The sequence below is a fragment of the Thunnus thynnus genome, chromosome 3 (assembly GCF_963924715.1).
Source record: "Thunnus thynnus chromosome 3, fThuThy2.1, whole genome shotgun sequence".
Taxonomy (NCBI): Eukaryota; Metazoa; Chordata; class Actinopteri; order Scombriformes; family Scombridae; genus Thunnus; species Thunnus thynnus.
Genome location: NC_089519.1, coordinates 3,598,520 through 3,620,210, shown reverse-complemented (window position 1 = coordinate 3,620,210; position 21,691 = coordinate 3,598,520). Strand labels below are relative to the sequence as shown.

Here is a 21,691-nt window from a genome sequence, read left to right as displayed (position 1 = left end):
AGAAAAGCAGCAAGTCTTTAGATCCTGGATCTACAAAATATATTGCATTTTTGCATTAAAAATGACAATGATAATTAATAAACTATCAAAATTATTGCTTCTAATTGATTTAAAAGACTAATCATTTAAGCTCTAGTCCACATTAAAGCCATTCTTTGGCACAAGGAGGAGTTTGCTTTTATTTATATTACACAGGTTTTATCAAGAACCATACCTAACATGTCTATTGTTTGGAAAGTTAAAACATTTTTAAAGTATTTTTGAATGATATCAGACCATAAAGTTACATCAAGAACGTTAAGTACGGTAACTTCAACATCCACATAAAATGGCAGCACTGAAAAGCTGGATCAACATTGAAAGATATTGCTAAAACATGCACCATTTTCATAAGAAAGTAAGTAAATAATTTTATTTATAGAGCACCTTCACAGAGTGCTTCACAGAGGAGATAAAGCAAAAACATACATACAGACATAAAACACAATAAAAAGAACAGAATAAATAGAAAATAGAAAAATTACACAAGATTACAATAAGATAGTCATATAAACTGATGGAAGTAAACCTCTGTCTTTCACACTTTTAACCAAACAGTCTTAAAGTTCATTTGAGCTCATACAACAGCACAGTGCGCCTTAGCAAACAGCTTAAGAGTCAGTTATGTAGCTCTGATTCTCCACGAGCACTCTGGGAAACTTTACGAATAAAGTCCCGGATCAGGTTACATCTGCAGCTTGTGCAGCATCACCCTGTTTGCTCTCCCTCTCCCTGAAGAAGCTCCTTTGCTCATTGATGGCTTTCTGTAGAAGAGCAACGTTCACACCGTCAACACAGTTCAGCACGCGGGCACGGACCATCACATCACCCTCTGTAAGACAAGAAGACACAGGTAAAGGCAGGTGATGCAATAAACATACAGAGTCCTGTATGTATTTAAAGAAATAGGTATTATTAAAATAAAATAGAAATAGTTTTAGGTTTATTTTAACTTGATTCTTGAGTCTGATGCAAAAAGGTATGAGGAAAACAAGCAAAGAATATAATGATTAGTATCAGGTCTACCACAAACTAATAACACAGTTTTTTATATGTTTACACTGAATCCTGTAATTGTGAATTACCCTCTATGAATTTAAAGTCCCATAACATTAAAATTTGTATGTGCATGAGCAAAATACAGTCTAAAAAGACAAATGACAGCATTTAAAGATCTGTTTATATACTGCTCATAATAATATAATGTATATCTCATTATATTTTCACTTCTGGTGGTGACAAAGTGTTCAGATTAACAGTCATTTTCTTGTTTGACTGATGTGTGGACCCAAGAGAAAGTGCTATTTTGAAAATCATAACAAATTATTCAACATTCCCGCAGTCATAACAGATCACAAAGTCTTCCCTTACCCTCAGTATTTTCTTTCTCACCCAGAACAACATACTGGGCCCCAATTATTGGGTTAAAAGGCTCCACAAACAAGGTGCTGACGACCACCTGGTGCTCTTTTGAAGCATGCTGAGCTGACAGCGTAGCCCTGGACTCCTCAGGCTGATAGCTGACAAGTCTGGAAAAGGTACATTGGTAAGCAGGTTTAAGTCAGGCTGGATGAAACAATTAAATTCAGTCGGGCCGAAAGATAATTTTTCACATTGGTGAATAATGAAGTTGTATTCTATGTTATTTAATCACAACAACAATAATAACAAGACTGATAATATCAATAATTGATTAGAGCTGCAACAATTAGTTGATTGATCAATTATTCCATCAATAGAAAATTAATTGGTAACTATTTCGATAAGCAATTTCAATTTCTGTAATTGTTTGTCATTTTTTAAGCAAAAATACCAATATCCCTTAGAGTCCCCCTACCTTCTACCTTCAGTTGGATGTTTGAGCTTCATTGTGCAGATTGATGTCTGTGCAGAGTAGAAGGCTGTTTTCACATTCATCTGCTGAAAGTGGAAAGTTTGTGCTCAAACCTATGAGCATGATTTGTGACATCACAACTAGTTTGGAGCCAATTCTGGTTCAATATTCAACACACACAAGTGTGATGTGGAAACTTGAAGCATCCAGAGCACAAACACTGAGAATTAACTTTACAGTGCTGTAGCTATTAAACTTCTGAAGTGAAATATATTTACATATTCATATATTCTGGAATGTTTAATGAGAGAGAAGGAGTAGATGCCATTTTAAGGATTTTAACAAAGTAATTATACTTTTTTTGTGGAAACCCCATATCAGACACACGTTATTGTTCCAAGCAGAGTATTTTATATGTCTTAATACATGTCTGGAGGGGATCTTTAAACTTAGATTTTCTGTGAGCATAGAGAAACCTTCCCCTTCCAGCAGATGAACTGAAAACAGCCTTCTAGTGTCAAAATCTGCACAATGAAGCTCAAACATCCAGCTGAAGGAACAAGAAGAAAAACACATTTTTGACTGGAGGAAGACTTTAAGCTTTAGAAACCTATTGCTACTTCAACCGCTGCTTATAAATCAGAAATGGTCTCGTGTCGAGCAAATCCACTGCAAAACAGAAATGTTGTTTATTTTTCGAGCATCATCACATCTGATGTTTAAAATCTACCTGCCAAAAGTTCTCACTGATTCTCCTTCCTGCACTGCTCCAGACGTCACTTCCCAGGGGAAATGAAAAACTGCAGCTGCGGGAAGCATCGTGGTGAAAAAAACCCCAAAAAAACAAAAAGAAAACAAAGAAAAAAGCTTCCAAGAGAAAAATCTTTAACACAATCAGAGTCAGTTGAGTACTGTAAGCAGTAAAACGTGTTGAGAAGAGAAGACAGTTCCTGTGTGTATCCTCACTTCTGGTATAAGTCACATGACCCGTCGGTCTCCGCCTCTCCGCAGCTGCGTCAGGAGGAGGTCGTTTCAGGAGGTGCAGTCAGGTTGAGGTTAGAGGGGGTTATACAATAACACACTTCTTCTCACTGTTTTCTCCCTGATCCAGAACCATGAATCCCGATATCCTAAAAGAGCGGCAAAAAGCCACTTTTGACGTCGAAAAACTCACCAACATTTTGGACGGCGGCGCCGAGAAGACCACAAGAAGACGAGAAATTGGTAAGTTTTTACATATCTCCTTTGCTTCCTGTGAGTCCTGCCTGCCTGTTGTGGTTACTTTCGACACTATAAAACGTGATGTGCTGATGGTAATGATGATATTTGCTAAGAAAAAGAGTGTTGTAAGGGGGATGTTGAGCAAACCAAACGATGCTTTCATCGCTAACGTTAGCTAGCAGCAGCAGCTCTGTCCAGAAGCGCCTATCTCTGTGGCATATGCCAGTTAAGTTAGGTGACTTTGTGATGTACTGCTGCCGCCCTTCTACTGGCTAATTGCACTTTTACGGCTAAACAGTAAGCCATATGACACCATGGATGTATTATAAGAACTCCTCTTCATACATCCATGTATGGCACTCCTGCAATGCCACATGCCACTTCCTGCTACTGGCTCACGACGATTCTAACTGTCATGTGGCGCTGCTGTGTCACACGGACAGTACTGTTGTTCTATTGGCACATGCCACTGTCCACTAAAGTTGTTAACTTAGTGTTTAACTTTTAGTAAGAATCTCTTATTTATAGTGGTTGATATCATATCACTTCCAGTTAAGTAAGCTAGCTACCGCTAATTAACGGTTAACGTTATGCTGCTTTATTCTTCTTCTGGCAAAACACAACGTACAGTGCAGAGCAAGCCATTTAAATAACCTGAAGTTTAATAGGTGTCAAAGTCTTTTCAAGTTCAATGTGGACCAAAGTGTATCTTGGTGTGCAAATGCACCTTTGAAAACACGTAGCCTATTTTATACATGTCTATATACATTCCCAAGTCAGCAATCAGCTATTAGTAAAGTTTGTCCAGTCTGAGGTGCAGAGTTTTATACCAAAGTCCACTATTGTGGCTATGTTAAGGCTTGCTCCTATCAAACATTGTTATGGTGCTGCCATGCTGCAAAAACAGAAACAAGCTCTGACATGGCCCTCAGTGGTAAATCCTTCAAAAGGATCTGAGGGCTCAGCTGAACTTGAACCTCCTCCCCAAATGAGACAGTCTAGCATCAAACAGACTAAACCCATTTTGGTGATTTAGACACACACACACACACACACACACACACACACACACATACGTTTACTATACATTTACTACAGTAGTGCCTGATGAAAACCTGAATACAAATACATCACGATCACATGATTTCCATGTGTACAAAGACTGCCAGAACAGTCCATTGAACAAATGATTATTGTACAGTGTGCAGTGAATTACAAGATGCTGAGGGAGCAAAGGAGACTTTAAAATGACACAGGCCTTTTAAACATACAGTAACAGTCAAAAATTTGGACACACCTTTCCATTTACTTGAATGAGAAAGTGTGTCTAAACTTGGTACTGTTGTATACGATGCATTTGGTCTCGAAATGTGGACTTTTGGAGGATCTATCCCCTGAATGGGGGCACAGCTGTTGTAGTAGTGCTGCTTTAATGCACAGATGTATACATGCCAATAATCTGGATTAGGGAGACATTAGTTCCATCAACCTCACAAAAATCTGGAGAAATTCTTTAATGCAATTTCTTGTCACTTATTGGCTGACATATGCCAATACACAGATGGACTCTACTTGTATGTACACATTCACAAGCTTTGATTAGAGTTTTGCTAATGTCCAGCTAAAGATTTATAATATATAGGTCTTGATTTTGTTGTTTAGACTGAAGCAGCTGTATAGACTGAAAGATACATCCCTAATTCAATTTCCACTATCCGCTGTAGAATCAATGGTCCTCAGCGACCCGGACTTTAAGGAGGAAGACCCAAACTTCCTGTCCCGCAGCGAGCGCTATGACCAGGCTATTAGAAAGAGTGCCCAAATGATCCTGAAGCTCAGAGAGTATGGCATCGCAGACCCGGAGGAGATCTACTGCTATAAGAGGTATGTGGTAAAGGAATCGACACGTGAGGCCACATACAGTAAATCCAAATAGGTCTGTGTGATCGTAAGGCTGAGGGAGTGCAGCCCACACACAGTCGAAACCTGCTGTTACTTACGAGAGACAAAGCGGACACGAAAAGCCTGCTGGACAATAGGATTATGTCCTTTGAAATGCTGGTAGACTCAAAATAAGGTCTCATGTATTTAAAATTTTATGCTCTGACAGATTTTGGCTCAAATTTAGCTCATTGATTTTGAATATGGGAATTTTGTCACAAGGATATTCAGTAGTGAGACCTACTGTCACTAAAAAAATAGCCTGTTAAATGCTTTCAATTGCTTAGCAAGCGATTGAAGGTTATTCCAGTGGTTTCTGTTTGTTTTTTGTCTTTAGTTCGATGCAAAGCATTATGGTCTTATATAATGGAGGTAACAGTGGAGGAGCAGTGAGTTTCACATGTAATGGGAGTCACTCACAATTATGGGAGCTCACCTTTTTTGTTCAAGTTTAATAGAGGGAAGTAATGAACACTGAACTGTTGTTTTCCACACACTTTGTGTACTTAGGCAGACACTTATTATACTTTTATACATCATAACTACATGCGTTTAATAAAAAGCAAGTTCTTATGATCTCTGTCAGATATAAGTACTATCAGGATCAAAGGTGTGTAATTCATCAAATACACCGACTGTATGTGTTCGACATGTTTTGACTGTAATACTACTTTATGGCAGTAATCAAATAATATACCAGGATTGTTCATTAACTGATATGCAGTGTACAAATTTACTAATGTTAGTTTCAAATATCAAAGGATGTCATGACACAGATTGGGTCTGCTATACTTGTGGTTTGTAATGATATGAACGTCCAGCTTTATTCTCCCTGTTGATAATTATGAGTCTCTTTCTACAAAAGGGCCCCATATGGTGAAGCTTTTTCATATGGTGAACAATAGCCTGTCCCATAAATATTCAGTGATAATGCAAAGTCCAAATAATCATTTGAATTTACCTTTGGGGAAAATGTGCATTATAGATTGTAGATTGACCAACTATCTGTGTCGTCGAGTGTAGAGTGAGTAAATTCAGCTGGAGCAAAGTTCATCATGATTAAAAGTGTGTCAGAGGGTATGTTTCCTCCCAGCTTTCACTAGCTGTACACAGTAATACAATGTAAAAGACGGGTTAAAGTCCACATGCACCATGCCTTGTTTCAGGCGTAGAGCAGTTTAAAATTCATATAATACTTAATTCAACATGTTGTACACATTTCCCCCAGGACCAGTTTTCAGGTTCACAAATCTTTTCTTGCTTTAATCCCTGAATAGATAATCCTTTAGATAAGTATTACCTTTTTAACCATGCAAATTAAAGTATCAGGCAGATGTTCAGTTCAACTTCACCTTGACTACATGAAGTACCTTCACATGTGGATCACATTAATACTTCTTGTACTTTGTTGGTCCTCTTGAGGAGTGCATGATTGTAGGATGGGAAAACTTAATCCCAGGAGTCATTTGATCAATTTCCAGAAAGAAGCCTTAAAAGGGAATGTAAGAAAGAAAAATATGTTCATGCAGTCCCTCATCCGGGAGACATTTTATCTTATCTGAAAGTTACTTGGTCAAAAACCTGAATTACTTTTTCTGCAGACAGAGAGGCGAAATGTCAAAGTTGTGAAAACAGGTAACTAAATTGTATGTGCGAGATAAACTTGGACCTTACCCATAAAAGTCACTTTGCCTTCCAGGGCTTCCTTAACACAGTGATGTTACACAACATTTGAGTAACAGCAAGTCTGAACTTCAGTTTTTTACCTTCCCTTCACGCAGTATGGTTGGAGGCAACCACATTGAGGCAATGGGGCTGCACTTTGTCATGTTCCTCCCAACCCTGTACAGCCAGTGTGACCCTCAGCAGTCCAGGAAATGGTTACCTCTGGCAGAGTCCTTCCAGGCCGTGGGCACATACGCCCAAACTGAGATGGGTCACGGTCAGTCCTGGACTTAGCCCTTAACTCACTGACTTGCTTGTTGTTTAAGGCCTTCAGGCACAACTTCATTGCGCTATTATAAAATAGCAAACATTGACATTGCTCTGTTTCCCACAGAATTAGACAAGGTAATTAATGTGAAACACTGCAGTTGTTAATATACCTGGGCAGCCCGCCCAAGTAAAGTCTATATGTGGGAAACATTGTGTTGTTGATTTAGCCAAAAAGGTTTTTGGATGATGGAAAAAAAGGCCCATTTGAAGCAGGTTTGGGAAAACCGTTGAGCACCAGGAGTGGATCCGGTGATTTCTTGTATGTGTTTGACAGATCCAAATTATGTTGAAAATCTGAAGTAGTTGCGTGTTTGTCCTGATGATTGTTCCAACTAGAGATAGTACATATAGCTGTAGCTGCGTTATTAACATTGCTCCTCTAGTAGTTTTCCCTTACAACCTTCAGGATTAGTAGTATCTTAAATTAGTTAGTTTTGTCTCGTCTATCCCGAAACATTTTCCCATCAACATTAGTTCGTTCTACTGCTTTCCTGCTCACAACTCTCTCATTCCCCCTTTATGTAATGATTATTCACTGATGACACATGAAGCTTGTGTGCATTTTGATTGCTGTGATTTAATTGATTGATTGTCAGATGATGAACTTCCAATTATTTCTAATCAGTAATGTAGTCGTAATTACCTACCATGTCTCTGGTTCAGCCATTGATAACTCAAGAGACCAGAAGGCAGTGTGAGGTACGATGAGGCGGTTGTGCTTGTGTGTGGATCGGTTGGTAGTGTAGACTGGATAAAACTGGACAGAAAATGAATTGTATTTTTCATGCACTCTTACAAAAAAAAGTAAGAGAAGATGCACACAGTGTTGCAGAAGTATGTGATAACAAGTCGAGGTCTTACTTCCAACAGAATATCCTTTTTGTAATCTGAGAGGCCGAGAAATCTGTGGCGAGAGAGAATGTAGGCCAAGCCAAGCTATTGTTGGTTGCCTCTCTGTAACAAAGACATGCGGATGTTATTATGAATTTGTGTTTCATCCATGCAGAGCCACATTGAAAGATCAGAAGTAATGGCCTTGTCCTCACTAATGGACATATTATTCATATTTTGACAGGTTTTGGGCCAACACTGGACCAAAGCACTAGAGTATCATGTATGTCATGACCTGATGTGACCGCTGTTCTTATTCCTACTCTATCGCAGCATGTTGGGTGTGGTGTTATCACTTAAATACTAAAATTAACTTACCTACCTATTATTATCTACCAAGTCTTAATTTTAGTGCCCAAAAAAAACCATGTCAGTATATCTGTTATCAATGCTGTCATGTATGTAGTGATAAAGCAATAAAGAGATGAATAGGACCAATTTCCAATTATAATACTGTATATATACAGTACATAATAATATATATCTTTACTCAGTTCATTGAAAAGTTCACCTAAACATTTTTGGTGACTTTTCAAATTGTATGTTTTCAGACTAGAAGAACATCCAGGTAGTGAAGAACAAGACATTTGATGTAAAGAAATGCAACAGGGAGCCAAATCGTGCAAAAACCAAATTACTGTAAATATTTGAGGTATTAAAACGCACATACGCAGCTATTGAAGACAAAAGTTCAATTGAATTTCAACAAATGGAGCCAAATTATGACTGAATGATCAAATCAGCGGTTCCAATATGCATGACATGCTCACAAGCTGTTTTAATTTGTCTTTGTCACCTCCGTCTTTACTGCCTGCTTTTATAACCTCTGTCTTTTATATTCAAACAACATTCTCTCTTTATTCATCTACACTAACATTGGCATAAACTTTCCATAAAATGGCTTCCATCAAAAAAAATTCCCTCCATCTCTTCCATCTTCCTCCTTTCCTTTTTTCTGCATTACTACCTGCTTTTCTTTTCCGTTTGCCCCTGTCCTGCGTGGCCTAGCTGTGTGCACCCGGACAGGCCAGAGCCCTTGGATCTCCATCTGGGGATGTTCCTGCCCACACTGCTCAACCAGGCCACCCCAGAGCAAATGGACCGTTTCTTCATGCCCGCCTGGAACCTAGAGATCATCGGCACCTACGCTCAGACTGAGATGGGCCACGGTAAAATGAACAGAGCAGTCCAAAGTCCACGTCCTGTTTTGCACAAGGCACTGTTTTTTTTTTTTTTTTTAAATGAACAGCGATTGTTTGGTTCCTTTATCATTGCCGTCGCCAATTAACCCTCGAATTGTGCATTAACGATAATGTTTAGAGAGGTGGTACTTTAATGCAGGCTGGTGCTACATTTTTTTTAAGATTGCAGTAGTTCCCATTCTTCAGTTAAAACAAATGTTATAATAATTGTTTCACACCCAAACCCGTTGAGTGTGCCGCTAGCTGTTGAGCTCCCTCACCACCAGCCTGCATCAGATAACCCTCCAAGACCATCGACCCTCTCCCGCTCTCTTACCGACCCCTTCTTCATGTGTTTTTGACAGAACTGTTGCCTTCACTAACACTCATAGATTGTCTTAGCACGGGCTGAGATCTGTCTTTGGCTACAGACCAGGGGTACCGTTTCACAAACGATTGTCACTCACAAATTGCAGATGAATTGTGAGTCCTGCAGTCCTCTCGCATGCTTATGCATAGGTGGCAAGCATGGTGTTTCTTTTGATTAATTAAATGTGTCCAAATTAACTGAAGGGGGGAATTAATCACATGTTGCATGTTGCAAATTTGGTGAAACGGTCCCCAGCATAGCAACACACATTCCAGCTTGAACAGGCTGAAAACTGATTAAAGATGCAACGATGAGTCCGTTAATCGATTAGTCGATCGGGAGATAATTAATTGCAAACTATTTTACTCATTTACGGCATTTTTAAGAAAAAATGCTCTGGTTCCAGCATCATAAATGTCACTATTTTCTGGTGTTTTTTTGTCCTCTATGACAGTAAACTGAATATCTTTGGGTTGTGGACTGTTGGTCATGACATTTTAGGTTGTATCTCGGGCTTTGGGGAAACTGTGACATTTTTCATCAATTAATCAGTAATGTCAGTTGCAGCCCTAAAACTGATTAGAAATAGATGCCAATTCAGAATCTGTAAGCAAATGGCATGCCTTAGTCACAGCATGTGTGTAACTGTCTTAAATGTGATTGTTATACATGTTTACAGATCTGTCAAACACCTACAAGGTGCACTTTGCTCCTTTTTTATGTTTGAATTCTTTCAAGTGGCCTCATCCATTTTTGTTTTTCATTGAAAAGAGTTTTTCTATTTACACATAATCCATATTCTCAATGACTAACCATGTTTCCTATCACTTTGATCCATTATCCTATTAGATGTTTTGAGTTATTTTTTGATTGTATGATTGATGTTTGAGTATTATTACATAATACCGTAGGATGAATTGATTAATCTCCAGCCAGTAGTCTTAATGTCTCCATCACTGAGTAATCATTCATTCTTGCTTTTTCCACTGTCTACTCCGTATCTGTGTGTTGTGCGTGAACGTGTTTGGTGGGCTTTGATATGTTGTCTTTCTCTAGGTACGCACCTCAGAGGACTGGAGACCACCGCCACATATGATCCAGCCACACAGGAGTTTGTCATGAACAGTCCCACAGTCAGCTCCATCAAATGGTGGCCGGGAGGACGTGAGTACATTAGAAGTCATTTCTGCAGCCTGGAATTAACATATTGTGTCGGAATTCCTGTGAACATAAATAAGGAACGCTGACACTGTCAGACATCAGAGCAGAGGAAGGTTCCATTATCAGCACAATAATAATAATTTTCTTTTCTTATCAGCCGATAATTGAAACCTCATTGATATAGAACAAACTAGTTTTAACGCCTCACTCTCTCTCTTTCTAGTTGGAAAGACCTCAAACCATGCCATAGTCCTAGCCCAGCTTTATACTCAGGGAAAGTGCCACGGCCTGCACGCATTCATCGTAAACATCCGTGATATGAGCACACATCAACCGCTTCCAGGTAACTAACCGCTGTCTATGATGTCTCTCTGGATGTGGTTTTTGTGGTAAAGTCAGTCCTCATCTTTCTTCCGTTGCTGTATCTGTCTTACTCTCTCTGTCTTCCTCTCTCACACTCTTTTAGGTATTGTGGTTGGAGACATTGGCCCCAAGTTTGGCTTTAATGAAGTTGACAACGGCTTCCTTAAACTAGAGAACGTACGAATCCCTCGGGAGAACATGCTGATGAAATACGCCAAGGTGATGTCACATTAGTTGTTGATCCTAGAAAGAAAAGCATTGGTTTCCATGAGGGCAGATGTGTTTAAGGAGCTTTTTAAGTTGATGAGATGCCTTCACCAAAGGGTGTTTCCACCACTGCCTGTCTGTTTGATACTAATTTGTGTAACACACACTGAGATAATGTAATCTAGTATTTGCAGATATTTTAAAAGCTACATGAAGACATGCATCCTGTGTTTCTATGTACCAAATAAGGAATGATTGCTTAATTACATTCACAAGTGTCTGATGACTGTCATGTGTTAATACGCCCTCATCCATGCATGATATTTGCTAATACTAAGTATGACACATTGTTTCATGATGATGATGATGCAAGCAGTGTATTTGGAGTGCTTGTATAAAATATCCTGATTATGTCCTGCAAACGTACTGCAGGGTTTTAAAAACAATCCTGTGGAGGATTTAGTGATGGTATATTAAGAGTAGGACTGATGTTCTTGGAGGATCTGCATGCAGACTGATTCTCTTTTCTCCACTAGGTGGAGCCAGATGGAACTTATGTGAAGCCGCCCAGTGCCAAGCTGACTTACGGCACCATGGTTTTCGTACGCTCCATGATCGTACGCGAGTCAGCTCGGGCCCTCTCCAAGGCCTGCACCATCGCCATCCGTTACAGTGCCGTTCGTCACCAGTCTGAAATGCGGCCGGGGTCAGTCATGACAAACGAGTGCACAGAGCCACTTTAGCAATTGGCTGCATAAACACTGCATAACTCATAGAAGTGGCAAGCAAAACAAATACATGCTTAAGATCATTCATGAGAGTGGAAAACACATTCATGAGAGTTATTTATGAAACTGCTATGACGTGTGTTTTTATAGTTATGTTTATATAATGATTTGATCTCTCACCACATCCTTGTGTATCAATGGGAAACTGAAAAGTCAAAGCTGCGTGTTTCTGTCCTGCAGAGAGCCAGAGCCCCAGATCATCGACTACCAGACGCAGCAGTACAAGCTGTTCCCTCTGCTGGCTATGGCCTATGCCTTCAGTTCTGTAGGACAGTACATGTACCAGACCTACCACCGCATCACTGGAGACATCAACCAGGGGGACTTCAGTGAACTGCCTGAGGTACTGAGTGGAGATACGGTACACACGTACTGTCTCGAATGAGAGTTAAACGTGTGGCTGGTTGACTGTCTGATAATCTCACAGATTACACTCTTTACTATCTTCAGTTGCTTGCACCATTTTGTTGTGGTAATCAAGACCTGCAACTTCTAATCAATTGATCTGGACTGTTTTAAATAATTTCATATTTTCAAAGCTCTGAGTCATATATATCTGTTTAAGTATAATTTTCACCCAGCGTTCAGGCTTGCAGGAAGCTATTCTCAACCTCTTCACCCTCCCATCTCCAGCTCCATGCCTTGTCCGCGGGTCTGAAGGCCTTCACCACATGGGAAACTAACGCCGCCATCGAGGTTTGCCGCATGTCATGCGGTGGACACGGCTACTCTCGCAGCAGCGCCTTGCCAGACATTTACGTCTCGTTCACCCCCACCTGCACCTACGAGGGAGAAAACACAGTCATGATGCTGCAGACCGCAAGGTATGTCATCGCATGTGACACCTCGCCAGGACCAAGTTCACAGCCTGCCGAGTGCTCATACAGTAGGATGGATGTTTTGTCACATACTTAAACAGAATGAGAGCGTGACAGAAACAAACACAGACACACACAGACATAAACATACTCCTTCTCAGCAGCTCTACCGTGACACAAAAACAGGGGACACACCCACGCTTCTCCCACAACAAAAACAAACACGAGTCACGTTTTATATCCCTAGATAAAGTTCAGTAGTTCCATTTTAGAAACCTATTATGTGACATTTTGTCCTTTTTTGAAGGGATATCGTTTTCCTGGCAGGCATGTGGGAACATTTCTTGAAACTTTCAATCACACAATGATCTTGTACCTGAACATGAAGGACACACACAAAGCACAAGGGTGTTGTGATGAATGGGAATGAATGAATAGGTTGATATATGACACCAGACTTGTTGGTTAAAAAGGATTAAAACAAGTTAGAGTGGCATGGAAATACCATACCTGCGGGTGTGTTCTCATGCTTTGTCCGTGCAGATACCTGGTGAAGAGCTACCGACAGGCCAAAGAAGGCCAGCAGCTGAGCGGCATTGTGTCGTACTTGAATGAAGCAGACCATCGGAGAGTCCAGCCCCAGCCTGTCGCTGCAAGACCAACCGTGGTGGACATCAATGACCTGGCTAGCCTGGTGGAGATCTACAAACTACGAGCTGCCACGTAAGACACAAAAGCTGCAGAGAAGAAAATGACCTGAATTTAACTTGAACTGTTGTCTATGTTTTCAGTCCTGGTAAAATATTTAATGATATTCATTATTTTCCATATTTGCATAGGACACATTTTTGATTAGCATTATGATGATTTTTTTTTTGAAGCAGTTATGTATTATGTTAGTCAAAACTACAACTGTCACCATTAATCACCCTGATTGTCTCTTTGCCAGAGCATCTGCCTAAATCTGCTATTCTCTGCTGTCATCCATATTTCTGCCTTTTGTTCTTTCCACCGTCTGACATGATACGCTGTCCCGATCACATCCTTGCAAATACTGTCAGCTGTAGTCACATCTACATCTACTTGGCAGTCAGTGTCTGAGCCAGTCTGCTGAACAAAATGTGGCCTTCAAGTTGAGACATCTAGAGGGATGAAAGGCAAAGACGATTGTTTGTTCAGCAGTCGTTTCTCTCTATGTGTTTCTACTAAAGCCCCTCCTTTAAAATTTTCTTCATTTGAAAAATATAGATTTAATTGTTGATTAGATGATTTGAGAAAGGACATTCTTTTTCAGTAAAAATAGGTGCTACTGTGTTTTTAAGATACAGCCCAAAGTCAAAGATGAATATATCTGCATGTCAAGCTGGGGAGGTATAAAGTGTCTATTTATGTTTTTACTTCATTTGTATTAATGATGCCTCTGATTAATGCAGATTCTGTGTCTGTTTGTAGTCTAGTGGAGCTGGCAGCTAAGAGCATCCAGCAGGAGCTGCAGCGCAGGAAGAGTCAGGAGGATGCCTGGAACAACAGTGCTATCGACCTGGTCAGAGCCTCAGATGTAAGTTCACTTCTGTCTGTGTGTGTGTGTGTGTGTGTGTGTGTGTGTGTGTGTGTGTGTGTGTGTGTGTGTGTGTGTGTGTGTTTACTTGAATTTTAAAGTGAATTATATTTAACCGTAGACCAGGAACCAGTATTTAAAAAAAGCAGAAATGAAACAGCGCTGTGCCGTCCCAGCCAACCTTCTATTATTGTCCTGTTGGCGCCCAATTGAAATAAAAGTCTTTGCATCCAAATACATCAGTCTACCATAGAGCTCTAATCTTTTTATGTCAGATAAAATTCAGAGCAAACCTACATAAACCAGGTTGTAGCAACAAGACATTTTACAATCAGATATTTTTCATAGCTTTCTATAGCTTTGAAAACTCAAAAGATTCATGTTGGATTAAAGATTTTAAAGATTCATGCTGAGGTCTCAACCTCAGTCTCACTCAGTCTCCTTGTTTCTTTTTCCTTTCTCTTTCTTTCTCAGTTGTTATTCTGAATCTCTTGAATTAATCTCTGTGTCCTCCTGTTTTTTTGTTTCCAGGCTCACTGTCACTATGTTGTTGTGAAGCTCTTCACTGACAAGCTGGGTGAGATCGGCGACACGGCCATACACTCAGTGCTGTCAACCCTGGCTCTGCTCTACGCTCTCAATGGCATCACAAAGAACTCTGGAGACTTCCTACAGGTGAAAATGATTATAACATATAAAAACAGCATGGTCCACAGTCTGTGGTTGGTTTTTTTCCTACTTGGAATTCGTGCTTGTTGCACATATTTGCGTGTACAAAGCTGAAAATGATTTGCATACTCTCCAAACTGGCGGCCGACAGTTTCGCTGTCTGCTCACTTATGAAAGCCTCAATTGCCTCTTTGTTCGCTAGCGAGCAAAAAGGAGTCTTTGTGTGCTGGATCTGTATGACTCAGTGGCTGGTGTCTGTTTTTGTTGTGTTAAAAAAAAAAAAAAAAGGCAATTTAGATTTTGGCTTATCAGGTGAGATTTCATTTGAACATGACAGAAGATGTCATACTCGCTCTGAAACCAGAAACTTCACCCACTGTCTCTACTGTCCACTACTACGACTGTGTTTCCTCACCGCCCAGGCAGTTGAGTACAATCCAGCAGCACATTCTAATCCACGTCTCCATCTGTTTCATTTCAGGCTGGACTGATAAATGTGCCCCAGGTGCTGCAGATTTCTGTCCGTATTAAGGAGCTGCTGTCTCAGCTGAGGCCCAACGCTGTGGCGCTGGTAGATGCCTTTGATATCCATGACAAGAAGCTGAATTCAGTCCTGGGACGATACGACGGGAACGTTTACGAGAACATGTTCGAATGGGCTCGCCGTTCACCCCTAAACTCCACAGAGGTCAGCCGGGGTCACCGGGGTGAAATAATAGTAGTGACAAAATAATTCTCTTGAGTCTCAATAAAGTAGCATATTTAGATTTTATATCAGTTTTTGAGATGAGCATTTATTATACTGATCAAGTTCTTACACCGGTCAAGTCAAGGAGACTGTGTTTGTGATTGTATATGCATGTCTTTTATTCCCCTGGTCTTGCTCATTATACTGTCTTTTCTTCTCCAGGTCCATGAGTCTTTCCACAAGTACCTGAAGCCCCTGCGGTCCAAACTGTGAGCCGACCCTCGCACCTTGATTTCCTGGCTGTGACCCTTCAACACCCCTAAAATAGGCACAATCTTAACCAGGGGTGTAACGGTACAGAGAATTCATGGTTCGGTACGTTTTCAGTAGAGCAGAAAAAAAAAAGAAAGGTAGAAAACAACATTTTTTATTTTCAAAAATGTAAATATCCAACAACGGCTCATTGGACAAAACTATTACTGAAACAGTTTAGTTGTGCTGTAGTGGAAAACAACCTGGGACACCTGCTTACAGCTGATTTATGGTCTAACTGTATATAAAGTAGTTGAAATTAGCTCCAGCAGCTACAACAGTAACATGCTGCTTAAACATTACACATTGATTAATATTGATTAATTATTCATCAATAATCTAATGATGTTGATGATGATAATCTATCAGTCAGAGGGACCAAACCACCACTTCTACTGAATACATTTTAATTAAATGTTTCTCTCTCAGATCTGGTTCTTATGATGTGCTGTCCGACCACATCAGAAGTCAGATGTGTTTATCGTTGTTCTGAACAGCTTCGCTCAAAGACAAAGCGAAAAGCTGACCGTCACAGAGATATCTCTTTACTACGGCGATAAAGGAGGATATTTTAATAATAGTGTTGCACTTGGTCAGTGTTATGGGTCTCTCATTTGTTATTTTGATGGCAGTGACACTACAGGGTAACCATGGTAACCAGGCTACCTTGGCTAAGCCGGCTAGCATACATCCATGAGCATGCTACAGCTAAGTGGTGCGCTGCCAAAACGTTCTGGGTGGAACTTCATGTTGATGTAAGTGGATTATTAAACTATTTTGGCAGTAATTGTCAAGGAAAGTCACGTACCGAACCAAGCATCCTGTACCGAACGGTTCTGGATGAATACATGTACCGTTACACCCCTGATCTCAACTGTACTAAACCCATCATATCAACCCCACGATGGTTTTCAGCTAGAATTAGCCATCAGCTGGTGTTTGCCTCATCTGAAGGAATTTGGCCTTCTCTGCTCTCTGTTCTCTCTCTCTTTGTGGTCATGTGGAACGCCATCAGAGCTCACCACAATCAGCCTCTGTAAAGAACATGGCGTACTCTTAACATTTTGGAGCCGTGTAGACAGCAGACTTTCACTCTTGGGGTGACGGAGGAAATCACAGTGGATAATAAAAAGGCTGTAAAACACAGGGTGGGAGACCTATGATAATCTTAAACAGAACCAGGAATGAAAATTATATCTAGAAATCTAATAAAGCCCCCCCCAAAAAACAGCTATAAGTCTACAGAAAGATAATCAACTATTCTCTGTAGAAACATTCCAATGTGAAATTTCTTAGTATTTCATGTTTCTTCATCTTCTCCTAATTTTCTGCAGCCTGCCTGATGGCTCCTCTGTGTGCACCAGTCAAGATGGAAATGCCATCTCCTTTTTTTTTTTTTCTATCAAGAACAGAATGTAATTATGAATGTTACATAATGTTAGAGCGTGTTATAGCAGAAACAAACCCACAGCTAATCACTTTGGTTGTTTCCCCTGACTACAAGGACCATCGTGTTATTGAATATTTGAGACATTGATCTCTATGAGTTTTATCTGTGCAGGCATCCAGAAGGAATAGTATAAGTCACTACAGCAGTACTGTAGTTTGCATTAGACAAATAACCTAATAGCAAATTAGAGCTGAGGTCCAACAGAAACACCAAGTAAAGGTAAAAGAACATTTCCTTTAAAATACTGTGACGATACAGTTTTGCTGATTTTGTGTTTTAGCTTGAAAATGTATTTTTTCAGTCTGTCTTCTGATGCTGTTAGCATGCTTTGTAGCGCAGTCAGCAGATAAAACCTCTGCATATACATCAAGTTCAGTTGTGTTTAAGGGTCATAACAGTTTTAATTATTGCTCCTTGTATCAAACTCTTCCCCACAGCTTTAAATTGATACTTCACCCAAAACGCATACTTGTTATTATAGCTCCAACAAGAGCGAACAAGTTTTTACAAGGCTGCACCACAATCACAAAGGTAAAATAATCTGCCTTAATCCTCGCTCCCACCACCTGTCAGATCTGTTGCTATATAATGAAAGACATCGTTGTCCTTAGGTTACCTGCTTTACACTGAACTCCGTTAACAGAGGCTGAACTCCGCGGAGAGTTGAGAGGCCTGTCAGGAGATGGTGCGATGACACGGGGGGGGGCTTTCAGAGACTTGCTAAATTAGGTAAAATTAAGTATTTTGGGGGGTGTAGTTATGTTCGCAATTCTGCAATTTCTGCGAATATGAGCTCAGTCTCAGGATTTCTCATCATTAGAATGAATGGTTACACTGTCCTGTGTGCCTTTTTTGAATGTGACAGAAAGCTTTCTGCAGATACTGATTCAAGATGAAGTATGTCAAGTGTGTCCAAAGCGCCTGTGAGGAAAAGAAAGAGAGCGTTCGGTGAGGCCACATTATGCACTGATTATGTGCATTAGTATTCTCCATCCCTGCTGTGTGGGGCTGATTATTAGAAAGAAGGGTCACACCCCAGCAAACCTCCTTTCTTTAGTTCTAAATCAAGCACATTTCAGACGAGACACTTTTTAAATTATGCTGCAATGTTCAATATCCTACTGTGTGAATTATTCTGATTCAAATATGACATGAATTGTGTGCCAGCTCGATTACTTTTTTTTTCCTTTTAATGCTTCAGTATTTTGGTTATTACAATTTCAGGAAACAAATGTTTTAGAAAAATCTGTTATTAATTGACTAAACAAACAGAAATGTATATTTCTGTTTATAATCATTGGTCATTTCTTGAGAATCGGTTGGTTTGTACTCTTTGTTTATCTCAAACTGCAGTAGTTTTAATTTTTTCTCAATGAGCAATCAAATCCAACAGTGTAAATGGTAGGTACTGAGGCTGGTGAATAAAAGCAGCAATAGAGCGACTCAAATAAAATGTTCTTACATCGTTGACTGTAATGACTCTATGATGATGATGATGAGAGAGCTTCGACCTCTAAAGCCTCACTGTGAACTGTGAAGATGATTTGTGGGATAATTATGTGCCTGAGGAAGTCGTCTTTCCCTAATCTAACTAACTGAGATTGTCCTCTCACCAGACTGATAGCAGCTCATTTCTGTATTTACAGATTTTTTAATCAGTTGATTTCTGCTGTAAAGGCACAATTCTCAATATGTAATGACTAAGTTCTTTGTTAAGCTTTTTTTGTGTGATAATTTGTTGACATGTTTTATTGAATAATGATGATTTTAATGGTAAGTAATTTGACATGTAAGTTGTATTAATAAAATGAAATAATCAATATGTATTCAGTTTTTCTGTCTTGATACACCAGTTTGAATTGATCTTAAAGCCACAGTTGTGCTTTAAGCCAGAACCACAGCTAGAACCACAACGATTAGTTGATTATCAAAATACCAACTAAAATCAATTAATAGTTTTGAGTAATTTTTTCTCCTTTTTAAAAAAGGAGAAAAAGCCCAAATCTCTTGTTCCAGCTTCTTAAATGTGAATATTTTCTGATTTCTAATGATTTTAATAATGAAAATATTTGTTAGTTGCAGCCCTAGCATTATCACTAAATACTTGTATGAGACATGTACTGAAGGAACTTTACATACTCATATACAGTAAGTCAAACTGCATAGACTATATACTGTCTACTGTACTGTACAACTACCTGAGTTCAGGGATCCTGCTGAAGAAACGTACAGTAAAAGAATGCAGCAAATAGAAATGCATTCAAATTACAAGCCTTAGCACTAAAGCAATGCAGGTATTAAATAAGCACTCTACTGATTCTACACATGAAGCTCAGTTCATGTAAAATTGTTTAAAATCAATGAATATCTACAAACATTCATGTTCCCCAGAGGATAAATTCTAATAAAGTTGTTGACCACTACCATGAGGAAGACATCTGTGGTTTCGAGTGAAATGTTTCAGCAACTATTAGATGGATTAACATGACATTTGGCCCAGACATTCATGTCCGGATCAAGATGAATTGTAATAACCTTGGTGACCTCTTAACTTTTAATCTGACACCATCTGTCAGGTCAAAAATGACTTTGGTTTATATCCAAATACCTGCAAAACTGCACTAACCTCTTGTTGACCCTCACACGACCAACTCTGCAGTCATAACCATCTGGATGTGAATACAAGCCGCAACCTCAACATGGGAATCTTTCACATTACTGTACAGTCTATGCATCTATCCCACATGGCTGGAGTTGCATTATGGGAAATGTAGGATACCGTGTTTTTGGAGCTGTCAAGATATCCCTGCTTCTGCTGCACTGATTTTAATCATTCCTTTTTAAAATATTTATAAATTTGTATTCGCATCTGGCGAATACAAATAAAAATATTATGAGACAAGCGCAGATCATTTCTTGTAGTTTGGTCAGCATTATTGTTACTGATGCAGATTTCACAGTAGCAAATTGCATTGAAACTTGTGTCATCAATTAACTCCGTGTCGTTTAGGTGTGGCTCCGTTTAACTACTGTAACTATTTTAGTTGTGCAACCAGGTGTTTGCGTAGGAATGAATCTGACTCGTAGGACTTTGGTTAGTGCGGCTTTTTGAAGAGGCTGGCCCTGGCCGGGGCCCAGCCCGACTCCTCTGTGGGTAAGATAACCCGTAACTCCGCCCCTCTGCTCCTCCGTGGAGCCGTAGTCAAGGATGTTGGAACAGAGAAAGAGGGAAGTAGTGACATAGTGGTGGAGGACAGCAACCTACAGCATGGTTGCATTTCTCACAAATATCTCCAGCTAATGAATAATAACCCAGCTATTTCTTCTTGGAGGTGAGTGTAATGAGACTCTTACTAGCTTGCATTTATGTTTGTACCGTTAAAGCCGTTAAAAGTTAACGTTAACTTCCAGTGTTTGGGTCAACGGTTATTAGCGAGGATTTCAAATGGAAACAGATATTAGTTAAATATTTAAATAAATAAAAAAAACGCTGTCTATAACAACTCTAATAAAGAAAGTTTTAATAGATGTGAACTTATACGTCAAAGCGTTTTTAAAAAAATGACAAATAAAACAGCGAATTGTATTTAAAATGTTGACTCACAACGGTCGTTTTCACCCAAGCGAGCAAGCCTCAGCAAGCCCTTTGTTGCACCAGCCGCCGGGACAAATTCATAACCAACCATTATTCATCTCAAATTTCCCTCTTTTATCCCCTTTAAGTTAATTATAGTCACCATGCGCCGACAAATTTCTTTTTGCGTTACACTCCGCCCGTTTGTTTCCTAAAGAATGTGGGAGGGAGCGTTCAAACGCCGCGGTTCACCGGAGTTAACGTAACTGAAACTGACATTTCCATGTGATTGACATTAGGTTTTAATAAGCTACTGAAAAGCAACAGTAGGAACGTTTCGGTTCCTGTGTAGCTAAGCCACAAAACTTACATCCGAAGATTCACACATGATGACCAAAATAGATACAGTCGAGTATGTTGACTAGCGTACAAGTTAATGCAGTTACATATCTAGGAATGACTGAACTTACAGTGAACGTTACATAAATTTATTTTGTTTTTGTCAGCTCGCAGTTTTCAGAAGGGACTGTTGTTGTTTTATTATTGGTGTGAGGCAGGAAATGTGTGTAGGAGTTCCTCATAAAAAAAATTGCAGCACCTGTTCTAGCAAACTCGTTTGATTAATGGGCTT

At 39.7% G+C, this 21,691-nt stretch overlaps 3 protein-coding genes across 4 annotated transcripts in view; 2 read left to right on the top strand and 1 right to left on the bottom strand.

Moving 5' to 3' along the window:
• Window positions 1-142: 142 nt before the first annotated feature.
• Window positions 143-2,841, bottom strand: ten1 (TEN1 subunit of CST complex). Its single transcript, XM_067581054.1, has 3 exons — window positions 2,604-2,841; window positions 1,411-1,568; window positions 143-871 (listed from the first exon to the last, which is right to left on the bottom strand). The coding sequence occupies exons 1-3, from the start codon at window positions 2,690-2,692 to the stop codon at window positions 720-722; spliced, it is 399 nt and encodes a 132-aa protein (XP_067437155.1). The 5' UTR covers window positions 2,693-2,841; the 3' UTR covers window positions 143-719.
• Window positions 2,842-2,851: 10 nt separating this feature from the next.
• Window positions 2,852-19,306, top strand: acox1 (acyl-CoA oxidase 1, palmitoyl). Of its 2 annotated transcripts, none has more exons than XM_067581036.1 (14): window positions 2,852-3,097; window positions 4,819-4,978; window positions 8,930-9,090; window positions 10,529-10,636; window positions 10,857-10,976; window positions 11,100-11,215; window positions 11,740-11,909; window positions 12,172-12,334; window positions 12,625-12,815; window positions 13,353-13,532; window positions 14,262-14,367; window positions 14,899-15,042; window positions 15,518-15,724; window positions 15,947-19,306. In XM_067581036.1, the coding sequence occupies exons 1-14, from the start codon at window positions 2,989-2,991 to the stop codon at window positions 15,995-15,997; spliced, it is 1,986 nt and encodes a 661-aa protein (XP_067437137.1). In that variant the 5' UTR covers window positions 2,852-2,988; the 3' UTR covers window positions 15,998-19,306. The 2 variants fall into 2 exon arrangements, with proteins under 2 accessions (XP_067437137.1, XP_067437138.1); XM_067581037.1 differs by lacking the exon at window positions 8,930-9,090 and adding an exon at window positions 6,817-6,977.
• Window positions 19,307-20,633: 1,327 nt separating this feature from the next.
• LOC137175388 (inactive rhomboid protein 2-like) overlaps window positions 20,634-21,691 on the top strand; it is a 30,023-nt gene continuing 28,965 nt past the window's right edge. Inside the window, exon 1 of the mRNA XM_067581033.1 lies at window positions 20,634-20,818. The gene's annotated coding sequence lies outside the window, so the exon portion shown is untranslated. The remainder of the gene's footprint in view (window positions 20,819-21,691) is intronic.